The following is a 12500-nucleotide window of genomic DNA, read 5'->3' on the forward strand; positions in this document are numbered from 1 at the left end:
TTAGGAACCATATTTTCATTATAACCGCACACACACGCGCACGCACACACACACACACACACACACACACACACACACACACACACACACACACACACACACACACACGCACACACACACACACACACACACACACACACACACACACACACACACACACACACACACACACACACATCTTATCTCAAGTAGTTCCCATCAACTCACACAAACAATGAGCAGGTGGAGCATTAAAATGACTTCCCACAAGACAAGGCCGAGCGCTCTCAAGAATATCCTTTTTTTTTTTTTCCGCATTTTCAATCCTAATTGATAATCGTAGAAAAGTGGAAGGACATGAAGAGAAGGAGGAGGAGGAGGAGACAAAAGAGAAGGAGAAGGAAGAGGAGGAGGAGGAGGAGGAGGAGGAGGAAAAGGAGAAAGAAAAACAAACAATAAACACCAGTAAACCCGTTGGTCTTTACATAATTGTGGGGACGATGCCATCTAATATAGGGAGAAAAACAGGATAGCATAGACTTAAGGCAAAAGGGGAGGAATAAGAGAAAGCGGAAATGAAGAGGAAGAGGAAGAAAGGGAGTAGGATAAGATAAAGAACTGAAAAGCGAGGAAGAACGAGGAAGGCAGTGTTGAGGTGGAATACTCGTATGTTTGGCCAAAATTTACCTTCATTCACTGTCATGGAATCTTTCTCTTTATCAGATATTGGTGTAATGAGAATTTTAAAAAGATAATCATCTGTCACTAGATGCTAGATGTTCCCGTGATACGGTAAATATTTTGATGCTTATACAATTGAGGATTTGTTGGTAATATGCGAGTTTTTTTTACCAGTGTTAGTGGATAAATAATAATTGTATTTTTTAATAGGTAATTTTATGGATAGTTCAGAGGAAGTGATAAATAAATGAACAAAGCAGAATCCTCCTTTTACTTGTAATATAAAGAATGTGAAAATAAAAAATATTATGGGAATAATTGTTATCACACAAAGTCTATTCTGGATTTATACAAAATTTTACTTGTCACTGATGATGTTCCAGTAGCAAAACAGACAGGAATCATACCAATGAGTGTACTATATCTTGTTGATATCATTTTACCTTTAAAAATATGGGAACACTGTTAAATATAAAACAAGAGCCTTCCATAGACACCACATCCAGCACTACCAGAGGCAACAAAATATAACAACTCTAGTGCCGCTTCCACAAATTAGGCAGTTAAAGACTTCCGAGAACTACATGGATTATTTTGTACCGTTACCTTTGATATTTGTCTTCTAAATTAATCTAAATAATAGTAAGTGAAGTAAAAAAAAAAACAGCAAATTAGTATTCCTAAGTTTATCAGTGCCAAATGAAAGAAGTATGTCTTTATGAAAAAAAAAGAAAAAAAGATAAATGAATAAAAGGAAAAAAGAAGAATGTTCTGACAGATGAAGTTGATGCAGGTCAGTTATCAGTACAGGAGAGGACAGAGCACATTGCAAATTCAATTAAGAAAGTTATTAACGAATTATAAAATGAGTCAGATATAGAATAGGGCCCCGAGAATCACCATTGCAGAAACGCCTAAGGCAAGATCAAAGACTGTTACAACAATAATAATACCACAGGAAAATATACGGGATGGAGGAACACACGTGACTGTAAAATATGAGGAGCTGAAAAACTTATAGGGAAAGTTTCACCGAGATCAAGAAGAGATGATAATCAATCCTGAAATAAAACCCAACCTAAATGATCGCCAATGAGCCCCACTTTGTGAATTCCTTGCTGTTACACTGTGTAGTTAGTGTTACACAGCTTGCTGTAAAAATTTTCTAGATAACTTTATCTGACATTTCCTTAAGATTAGTCTGACCTGAGAAAATACCTGATACGTACATTGTTAATCGATCCTTTAACAAAAATGATAACAGTGATTTTCTTTCAAGGCGAACAAACTCACAGATGCATGCGGACAAGGAGGCATATTCATGTGTCAACCAAAGTCAAGCTCCTGGTAAAATGAAGACATTGTACAACAATTTTCATCTATATCAACTGACTTTTCGATGTGGCGCTAGACAACACTGTTGAAATGAAATGTTTCCTTGTATATATGCAACACACCGCCTCCCGTCCGTAAGTTTTTTATGTTGATTTGTTTTTAAAGTCTATCACAACATTATACTTGTTTACTTTGATTCAGTAATTCAGAACATTACGTATATACTACTATTGTGTTCGAATTTTCCTCTAACATTTCTGTTATATATATATATATATATATATATATATATATATATATATATATATATATATATATATATATATATATATATATATATATATATATATATATATATATATATATATATATATATATATTGTCATAGATGCTCTATATTGTTTGAAAATATTTTCGTAGTAAATTTAATTTAAACCATTTTTTGTTTGTGTCTGTAAATTTGCCCATTGTTTTACCCGTGCATTGCATTTCACTGTGTTGTCTTAGAATGCATCTAATACGACACTGGTTTTGTTTTTGTTTCTCTGCAATTACGTGTTTTGTGTACTCTCTCTTTCTCTCTCTCTCTCTCTCTCTCTCTCTCTCTCTCTCTCTCTCTCTCTCTCTCTCTCTCTCTCTCTTATTCTTTTTTTTTATTTAAACAAATTTAAATCAGGCTTAAAACAGCGCGTGTTTTATGCTGCTATTTAAAAAGCCTATACTTAAATATAAGTAAGAAAATATATACAAAGCAAACTTATCCGACTATATACACACATGATTAACACAGCACTAGTGTGGGAGTTTGTGTTTTTCGCCACCTGTGGGCAGCCACTTTTACTTGCTGGAGTGTCATTCTCTCTCTCTCTCTCTCTCTCTCTCTCTCTCTCTCTCTCTCTCTCTCTCTCTCTCTCTCTCTCTCTCTCTCTCTCTCTCTCTCTCGTGTTGGAGAAAAAGCTGGGAAGACTCGTATATCGGTGTGGGGTTAAGTGTGTGCGTGGGCGGCAGAGGTGTGCAGCTCTCCTACACATCCCCGGCATCCTTTCCCTCTCGATGCAGGGATGAGGGCAACAAGCCGTTGGAGCGAAAAGTCTAGACATCGTCTTCATTCTTTCACCAGCACGTGAACACCAGGAATTCCAGTCATGTTCCCTGACCGAGTGTGTTTATGTGCGTTTGTATGTGTGTATGCACACTAACGTTACCCCCTGCTACTTCTGCTGCTGCTACTACTACTACTGCTACTACTACTACTACTACTACTACTACTACTACTACTACTATTATTACTACTACTACTACTACTACTACTAGTGCCACTACTGGTACTACTACTACTACTACTACTACTACTACTACTACTGGTACTACTACTAGCATTACTACTAGTACCACTACTACTATTACTGCTACAACAACTAATGCTATTACTACTACTATCACTACTACTGTTACTACTATTACTACTACTACTACTACTACTACTACTACTACTACTACTACTACTACTACTACTACTACTACTACTACTACTACTGGTACTACTACTAGCATTACTACTAGTACCGCTACTACTATTACTGGTACAACAACTAATGCTATTACTACTACTATCACTACTACTACTACTACTACTACTACTACTACTACTACTACTACTACTACTACTACTACTACTACTACTACTACTACTACTACCACTACTGCTGCTGCTGCTACTTCTGCTACTACTTATAATAATGATAATAATAATAATAATAATAATAATAATAATAATAATAATAATAATAATAATAATAATAATAATAGTAGTAATAATAATAATAATAACATTTTCAATGTAGAAGGGAGGATCACCCAGCTGGAAAAATGCAAATTCTGAAAAAAAGTCCGTTAATTGTCTCTCCCATACAAAAAGGAAAGAATAAAAAATATAGAGAAGAGAGCTAAGGCGTGTTTGCTGCGGTGCTTTATTGCTATATCAGAAGGGGAGGGAGAAGCCAATGTTGTAAGGATATAGGGTCACGAAGGAGGTTCTAGTGACGACCCTGAGTCAAAAGGTAGTGACTACCATGTAATTGCTTCGTGAAATGTTCATAGTAGATACCAACAGGAAGTAAAGAATGCTAAGTTTCTTAGATATATTTTTTTATTGTGTGTATATTTATGAAAACCTTAATATCCACAGGGGGCGGATATCCTAGTGACTCCTGAGTACGCCATGCAAAGTTTATTTGTGGACAAAGAGAACATCTTTCCCGTGACGCAGTACGTTCCTGACCCGGAGCTCCATGCGGTGCCCTGTACCCTGACCGACGAAGGGTTAAATCGTAAGGTTTGTATTAGATTGCCAGTGTTGTTAATGTGTAGTCTAGTATTTTTCATTTCAAGATACTGAGCTACAGAGTTAGGGAAGATTAGGCATTCCGCACACCTTAGAGAAAATGTCTGTGAAGAGTGACTGTGACATGGTGATATGTTTAGCACACTCAGTCAATTAAACCATACTAAATTTTTGCCTACATGTGACCACAATTGAAATTAGATAATCAAGATAACGTGATTGAGAGTCAAAAACAATTATATGTGTGAGTTGTGGATGTTGTTGTGTTGGTGGTGTGGTGTGGAGTAACAAAGTATTTTACGTGTGTTCCATTCAGGCCTTGAGGATCCTGAGCTGTGCCGCCCAAGAAAACGAGCTGTATCTGGTGGTGGACATACCGGAGACCAGTCCTTGCAGTCCAGAAGCCGCAGCCCACAATCCCTTCGCCAACGCCCTGGACACGGCCTACGAGTGTCCCCCTGACGGCCGCATTTATTATAACTCACAAGTCGTCTTCGACCGGAATGGGACAGTGATTGCTAGGTGAGTTTCCTTAACAAAAATTTTCATTGTTCATTTGGTTGTGGTAATTAATTGAAGAAAACTATGAAGAACAAGGCACTTTGAGCAAGCTATGACTCTTTCGAATTCTTTCTTCAAATTCATCACTAATCCGTTTAATGCAACTCAAGCCATTATTCATCATCCTGCTGTCTCCTTCGTGAGCATTTTTATTTATTTTTTTGTATTTGTCTGTCATCAAGTGAACTTGATAGTGATAGTACACTTGAAGTGTACTTTTAGAGTATGGATTAAAAAAAAAAAAAAACAAGATAATGAACATGCAAATAAATAAATAAAAGTAAAAAAAAAAATTGAATAAATAAGTCTTTCAGTGACTATAATGTTGCTTTTACTCAGTAAAATCTTGGATTACTCAAGTAAAATAATGTGTCATGATGTCAAAGGCTGAGCTCACATCCTTTACAGGTACAGGAAGAAGAATTTGTACCTGGAGCCCTTTTTCAAACCAGGAGTCGAAAGTGATGAGACCGCCTTATTTGTGACGGACTTTGGTGTGGTCTTTTCCCTTCAGGTAATATTTTTCGTCGCTTTCTTGCTGTCCAAGCTTTATATGTCTTGCCAGCTTGGTCACTTCCAGGTAATTTCTACTGGTGACCAACCGTTCCGTGTCAGCGTGTTTGCCGTCCCGCAGATTAACACTTGTGATGAGAGGGCAGTGTGGAGTGATGCCCATAAAAAAATGCCCACCCGTCCTGTGATGGTATCATGTAATTCAAAGTCGAGCAACGAAAAATATCACTGAAAGTAAGTAGTGCTGCATCATACCCATTGTCATCAGGTGACACGCATGCGCAAATTAAGACTTTGAATGCTGTGTTGCATACAGAGAGAGAGAGAGAGAGAGAGAGAGAGAGAGAGAGAGAGAGAGAGAGAGAGAGAGAGAGAGAGAGAGAGAGAGAGAGAGGGGGGGAGGAGTGAGTTGGGAGAGTTAATTGTCATCCTTCAGCAGTTTCCATAGGTAGTCCATCAAGTTTCATGCAATGTGGTGTCACGTGCATCAAGGAGTACTCAAGTAATGCTGGACGCAGATCATAGCGGAGAAAAAAGTCACTATGAGGATCGTGCTGCAAACTACAGATTCTTCCTATTTCGTACTAATTAATTAAAAATAAAATTCAGCAAGTGGTAGTTTATTTTACATAGAATGTTCTTGGTAAACCTTAATTTCTCAAAGGGTTACGAATACATTTTACAATAATCAATAATGTTAATAATGTTCTTATTCCATCACTGAAGGTAATTTTGTTTCAAGAGAATCTCAAGAGTGCCCTTGGTTGTCTTTCAGGTCTGCTTCGACATCGCGTACTTGCATCCCGGGCTGTCGAACGTGGTACAGCGCGGGGTGAAGGACGTGGCCATGAGCACCGCGTGGGTGGACATCCTGCCCTTCTTTGTGGGTCAGTACGAATGTTTGACAAGATGAAAGGTGTGTGTGTGTGTGGTGGCCGAGAAAAGACGGGCAGCCAGCAATTATATGAAATCATACATTAAGGCTGATGACTATGATGATGATAAGAGGGAGGCAGACTGACTGACTGACTGACTGATTGACTAACAAGCAAAGAAAACATACAAACACAGAGACAGACTTTAGAGACAGCTGCAGGTTGTGCTTTACAGGAAAAGAGATAAAAAAATCTTGTATTTCAGTTTCACATAAACACGGATATATTGTATGTATAACAATCGGCTGCCGAGTGATAACTTTAATTTAGGATAATTATCTATAATTAAAATATTAGCTTACAGTTTTCTCCTGGACTCACACGAGTTAAACAGAATTCAAAAAGAGGTAGACCACAATTCGGAGTTTTCATTTTTGTTACTCTGAAATATATTGCGTTTAGTACTGTGTGTGTGTGTGTGTGTGTGTGTGTGTGTGTGTATGTGTGTGTGTGTGTGTGTGTGTGTGTGTGTGTGTGTGTGTGTGTGCGTGTGAGTGTGCTCACCCTTTCTATTTGTTATGAATGTTTATCACAGCCTGAGTTGATCCCTCTCATCATCACTGACACGGGTTTTCATTTCCGCGTATTTTAAGGAACAGCCTCGCACAACAAAGCTTTGTCACCAGTCACCACACCGCACCTCTACTTTACGTTTATATGTTACATATAGTCCGTCTCCCTGCTGGATTGCTATGTATGGTAGATTTTCTGTATTCACTTTTCATACAAAGAATATATTAGGTGAGTCATACAAAAAAAATTATTGAATCTTTTCTCCGACTGATGATATGGAGAAGAAAACGTGCCTCATCATGGATTAATAATAGTTTATGTGTTTTGTCATGTACAGTCTACAATTTTACCTTCCAGTTCTATTATACACGGCAACTTGTAAACGTGCTTCATAATCATCATGAAAAAGAAAAATATATAATAATGAACATACAATGTTTCAGAATTTTTTGATTCTACATTTTACTACTGATAAACGAGAATCTATTGCAAAAATCGTGTAATAATTTTACTTTTTAGCTCTTTCAATGTTTTAAAGTTTTTAAGCGTTGATGAAAGGCAACCACACTAGCAAAGCTTTTTATCATCGTTCCTTTCCTTTCAGCCTCCTTGCAAACTAACACCCCCCCCCCCACACACACAGTACAAGGAAGCTTCCGTAAAATGAAGTGGAGAGAAAATAGTTTTATTAGGCTTTGTTTACCATTAAATTGTTTTATTTCCTCAGCACCATCGGTACAGAATGGTTGGTCTAGAGCCTTGGGCGTCAACCTCTTGGTAGCCGGTCATCACCTGCCAGAACTTGCCAAGCTTGGCTCAGGAATCTTCCGAGGATTCTCCGACTTGGATCACACGTACGTCTATAATCCTGAATCAGGCAACAAGCTGATTGTGTCCGAGGTAGAAACCATCGCTGCCACCGATGGAGTGCGAAAGCCAAGAGGCCAGCTCAAGACAGGGTCGACATCAGATGATGCTGTCCTGGTAAAACACGACGGCACTCACGCGGACAAGCAACCTCGCAGGGAACATTTACTGTATTATGACGACATCAGTAGCTACACAAACGCACCCCTCGCACCCAGTACGTCAGGTGAACCTCAGACTGTGGATTTGTGTCACAGCGACCAAATTTGTTGCTCTCTCACCTACACGTCCTCCTCTAGCCTCAATTACAGTCTGCTGGCTTACAGCGGTCCAATGTTACAGGGCCATGGTACTTATGCCATGTACATCCAAGTGTGTGCTGTGGTGTGGTGCAAAACAGTTGATGTCACCACTTGTAGTCACATTAGTGATGGTCTTCCACCACATGACACATTTTGGGTCAACAAGATTTCCGGATATTTCGCTTCAGAATACGTTTATCCAGTCGCCTTAACTCGTAACCTCACTCTTGTTGATAACAGTTTGTATTCAGCCACACGGGACGGAAACCTTTTCACATTTACCATGGAGCAAGAAATTCACAATTTCATGTCGGGAGGCCTTTTTGCTCGCTGGTATGACCGTGATCCCTCTAGTGATGACTTCTTTACCTCTGCATATGAAATGATAACTTCTCTAGTTATCCGAACGTGGAATCTTTTCAAGATGGTAAGAAATATAATAAACTGAATATAGCATATAAATATATTTTAATACACACGGAAAGACTTTTTTTATTTTTTCATCTGTGAACGGTTGATACTGAAATGAAGAACAGACGTTTCAAGCAATTAAAGTAAAATTTTGGTGTGTGTGTGTGTGTGTGTGTGTGTGTGTGTGTGTGTGTGAGTGATGGGCCAGACCATTGATGTGTCGCTTCATGTCCATAAGGTGGCAAGATTCCTTATGAATTCAGTACGGAAGGCACTACAAATTTAATCAACTTTTCAGCAAATAGTCATTGGCCAATAGTTATCATGTTCTCAAACCATTCTGGCGAGAGTCCATAAATGTGAGTTTTAAGAATTAACAAACTACCTCACTGCTGTTTTGTCCCTTGTTTTTGCATATGAAATAGGTTCTTAAATGCCATAAAAAAAAAAAAAACATGCACGTAATTCACGTTTGTACTAATTGTAACTTCAGGGGACAGGCAGGTGAGAGGAGGACAACTGCTGTCACTGCTGGCTTTATTCGCTCTGCCTATTGCCCGAACATCCAGTTTCCACTTCACGTTCGGCTTATAGAATTGAAACAAATGAACTACTGCCTGAAAGATTCAAACCATCATAAAGAATTACTTGTACCAGCACCACACACATACAGTCCTTTAAAGACTAATTAACAAAACATGGCAAGCACGGTACATATTATACTAATAGCACGTAAACAAAAATAAAGTTTTATACCTTAAAGAAAAGTAAAAAAAGGGGTGGAAATAAAAGCGTAAACAAATTGAGAGGGTTTTACCTTTTAAATCGAAGGATGCATTAGAAACTACACAGTGAGCCTGACTGCACCATCACGTCAGCAGGGGCGTGGAGGCACACGGCCGAGGAATGCGGTAGTCAACGTCAGCGGCGTAAAAGGGTGAGAGATGAGTGTCGCGAAGGACTTGACAGGTAATGGATTTTGTGGAGAATATTTAAAGCTTGATGGTGAAAGTACTGGGACGTGCCAACCTTCGCGGCCTAGCTAGTAATGCTACATCAGTTACAATAAACCATCACGAAACAGCGAGTGTCCTTTGCGTCACTTGGCTAACCTCTAACTCTTTCTGCATACAGCTTTCAATTTTCAGCTTAATTCAAATTAGTCATAGATTCATAGTATACCGGTATGAGTAAGACGGTGACACACTGAAGGAAAACATATCACGGAAAGTAAACTATTTCGTATTACTTATTAGTAAATTATTGAAAGTGTGTTGAGCGATAAGAAATTAATAAACATGGTATCAGGAATACTGAATGAGTTGTAATATCAAGAATGTATAGTATTAGTAATATCGCATGTATACTATTAGTATAATGATGCACTGGTAAAGTTTTGACGTATTTTCTTCGATTACAAAAGAATAGAGCATGATAAGTAAATAATTTGGGAATTACAAAGTTACAATAATTATCTATGGTTTGTGTGGAGGCAACATTTCAGTAGAAGCAAGATACATTTTTGGGATGTTAGTAACTTCTGGAAGCAGATGGCGTCTGGTAAGGATTCAACAATAGCTGTGACTGGTCCAACCATATTTGAACTGTTAGCATGAACGCATAGGAAGGAATTCATATATATGAAATTTGAAAGTAAGTATTACTATTGCAGTCCTGCATCTGAGGGTGGAATGCCATAGTGTGGCGGTAATGATGTAATAATAAGAGGATAATACTTTAGAAATTTGAACCGCTTCACTTACGTAACAAGAGAACAAATGTTGACGGGATGATAACATAATAATCTTAGGAAGAAGATGTGTAATCCTAAGGGCATGTGAAGCATGTCAATGTTTTCATAACGAGTCGAATATACTGCTGTTGTGTCTCAGAATAAAACGCCAGTTATCAGGGATACGAATATAATACACTAGTACTAGATTAATATGAAGGTATAAGTGTTCATAGTAATCTGTTGATAAGTATATATGAGCAGCAATGATAACACTGCAACAGAAGGATACGGATGTTAATGTTGAAGAATTATAGTAATGGCAGCAATTCTTAGTATGTACACAACATTACACTGTTCGAAGGTTCGTTGGGGGTTCTGATGATGATGCAGTAGAAGGAAAGCAACATTTTTCTCTTACTTTTCCTTGTGTAGTTGTGTGGACTACATGAACTGCACCAGATTATTGTGCAAATAACCTCTTTCCATCTATTTTCATCCTGCATCTGCAAGAAGGGCTCGTCTTTTATTTAATTATTCACTGTTAAGTTTTCATACACGAGAAGCTCTTTTTCCCTTGAAGTGAAGGTAGTGATATGGCATTTTGTGAATAGTGTAACACTTTTTTTCCTACAGAAACGTTAACAACTGTTCACACAATTCATAGATGTGAGAACTATCAGGCACATGACAATGATAAAAGGATATCTTGCCCATTGCTTTGTGAGGTCGTGTCTCTTGACACTAATAGAAATTCATGGGATGAAAGTCCGCAGACAAGAAGAACGTGAGGAAGTACCACGAAGTGAAAGGGCTGGTCGTCCGGGCTGAGTGAGTGTGGTGCGAAGTGACACGATGATCAATGAGAGTGTAAGCTTTCATCTTCGCCTATCACATTAGCTCCCTCTTAACGCATTTACCGATTCGCTTTAATCATTTTCTGACAATTTCAAGGATTAGCAACTCTGGTGCTACAGATTCATTCGCAATTTCCATGTTCTTTCCTCACAAAATACATATTGTAGTCCATGGTCTGATCACTCTTGCTGAGCGGTCAGATGACCAGGCTGTGCACGCTGCACAATACCGAAGATTTCTGAAGTTCATGAATTTATTATTTTTTTTTCCTTGGAATACTGTTTTATTTAGGACGGAATAATCTAGCAACTAGTGTTATACAGAATGCTATTATTGCAGACAGATTTCCTGAATAGTAATTGCCATTTGAACACTATCATCAATACATTCATGGCGTTGTGTGAAGGTTATTCTTATTGTGATCGCGCTCATTGTTTTGATCCGATGCTTAATTCGGGCTAGCTAGAAGCTTGCGTTCGAAGTCGAACGATAGCACTGCCAAATAAACATAAGAGACTGAGGAAGCTGACCAATAATCAATATACGTATATACCACGTAAGAATTGGCAGTCACACAATTTAGTTTCCCTATGTCACTTCAGCAGGTGACAGATATATAAGATGACTAAAAAAAAAAGTTGTTAGTCAAGGTGTGTGTGTATCCGAGACTGTCTTATGAACAATCGTTGTACACCACGTCCTTCTCTTTTCACCTCCACTGTTACCAATGCTTATTCGCTTGTTGTGAACTGAGCGTTTGTGTGAAGTGACTAAGCATGCCGCAGCCTGTAATTAGTACATCAGTATTTAGTCTTGAGAATATTTCTGCTAAAGTTCTCCAAGCCCATTCTCAGCGAAGAGTAAAAAGACACACACACACACACACACACACACACACACACACACACTCTCTCTCTCTCTCTCTCTCTGAATTTGTATTTTCTGCAAGAGTAATGTATCCGTCCACTTCATAGGGAAGAGTTTCTCAGAATTATTGTAACCATTACCATTTATTGTGTTTTGGATCTGAATTTAGTGCTTAGACGGGGGAACACTCACTCCGTCCCTGCATTCCTCCAGCCCAACCACTTGGCGGCGTGATGGACGGGGGGACACGAGGTACGAAGGCCGTGTGTGGGACGAGCAGAAAATCATTCAAGTAGTTCAGTTCAGAATTTTTACAAGAGGTCCTCATCAATTATAAATGCACGTACACATGTCAAACAGAAAGATGAAGAACGCACAGTTCTGATATAACTGGGCTGCACTGTTATATAAACTTTAAGTTACGCAAATATGACTCAGTTACGTAACCCAGATATGTGGACCTTACATAAAACAAAGGCTAGAAAGAAGTTTATATTATTGATAAAATGAGTTATTCCAGTACATATTGTTCCCATACAAGCCGAGCTTTTCAGAGCGAGTGAGTGGAAACCAACTACCTCGTGAACCACTGAGCCCCACGA

At 38.5% G+C, this 12500-nt stretch overlaps 1 protein-coding gene across 2 annotated transcripts in view; it reads left to right on the forward strand.

Annotated features, from left to right (window-relative positions):
- Nucleotides 1–8514, forward strand: part of LOC135106801 (pantetheinase-like) — a 34421-nt gene extending 25907 nt beyond the window's left edge. The window contains exons 1-6 of one of the 2 annotated variants that reach the window (XM_064016121.1): nucleotides 1940–2129; nucleotides 4184–4330; nucleotides 4656–4861; nucleotides 5309–5414; nucleotides 6189–6300; nucleotides 7589–8514. In XM_064016121.1, the coding sequence (XP_063872191.1) occupies nucleotides 2091–2129; nucleotides 4184–4330; nucleotides 4656–4861; nucleotides 5309–5414; nucleotides 6189–6300; nucleotides 7589–8478 (1500 nt within the window). In that variant the 5' untranslated portion in view covers nucleotides 1940–2090 and the 3' untranslated portion in view covers nucleotides 8479–8514. Of the gene's footprint in view, nucleotides 1–1939; nucleotides 2130–4183; nucleotides 4331–4655; nucleotides 4862–5308; nucleotides 5415–6188; nucleotides 6301–7588 lie in introns of those variants that run through there. The other variant, XM_064016120.1, reaches the window with a different exon arrangement.
- The last annotated feature ends 3986 nt before the right edge of the window (nucleotides 8515–12500 follow it).

The sequence above is a fragment of the Scylla paramamosain genome, chromosome 14 (genome assembly GCF_035594125.1).
Source record: "Scylla paramamosain isolate STU-SP2022 chromosome 14, ASM3559412v1, whole genome shotgun sequence".
In the NCBI taxonomy this organism is placed as follows: domain Eukaryota; kingdom Metazoa; phylum Arthropoda; class Malacostraca; order Decapoda; family Portunidae; genus Scylla; species Scylla paramamosain.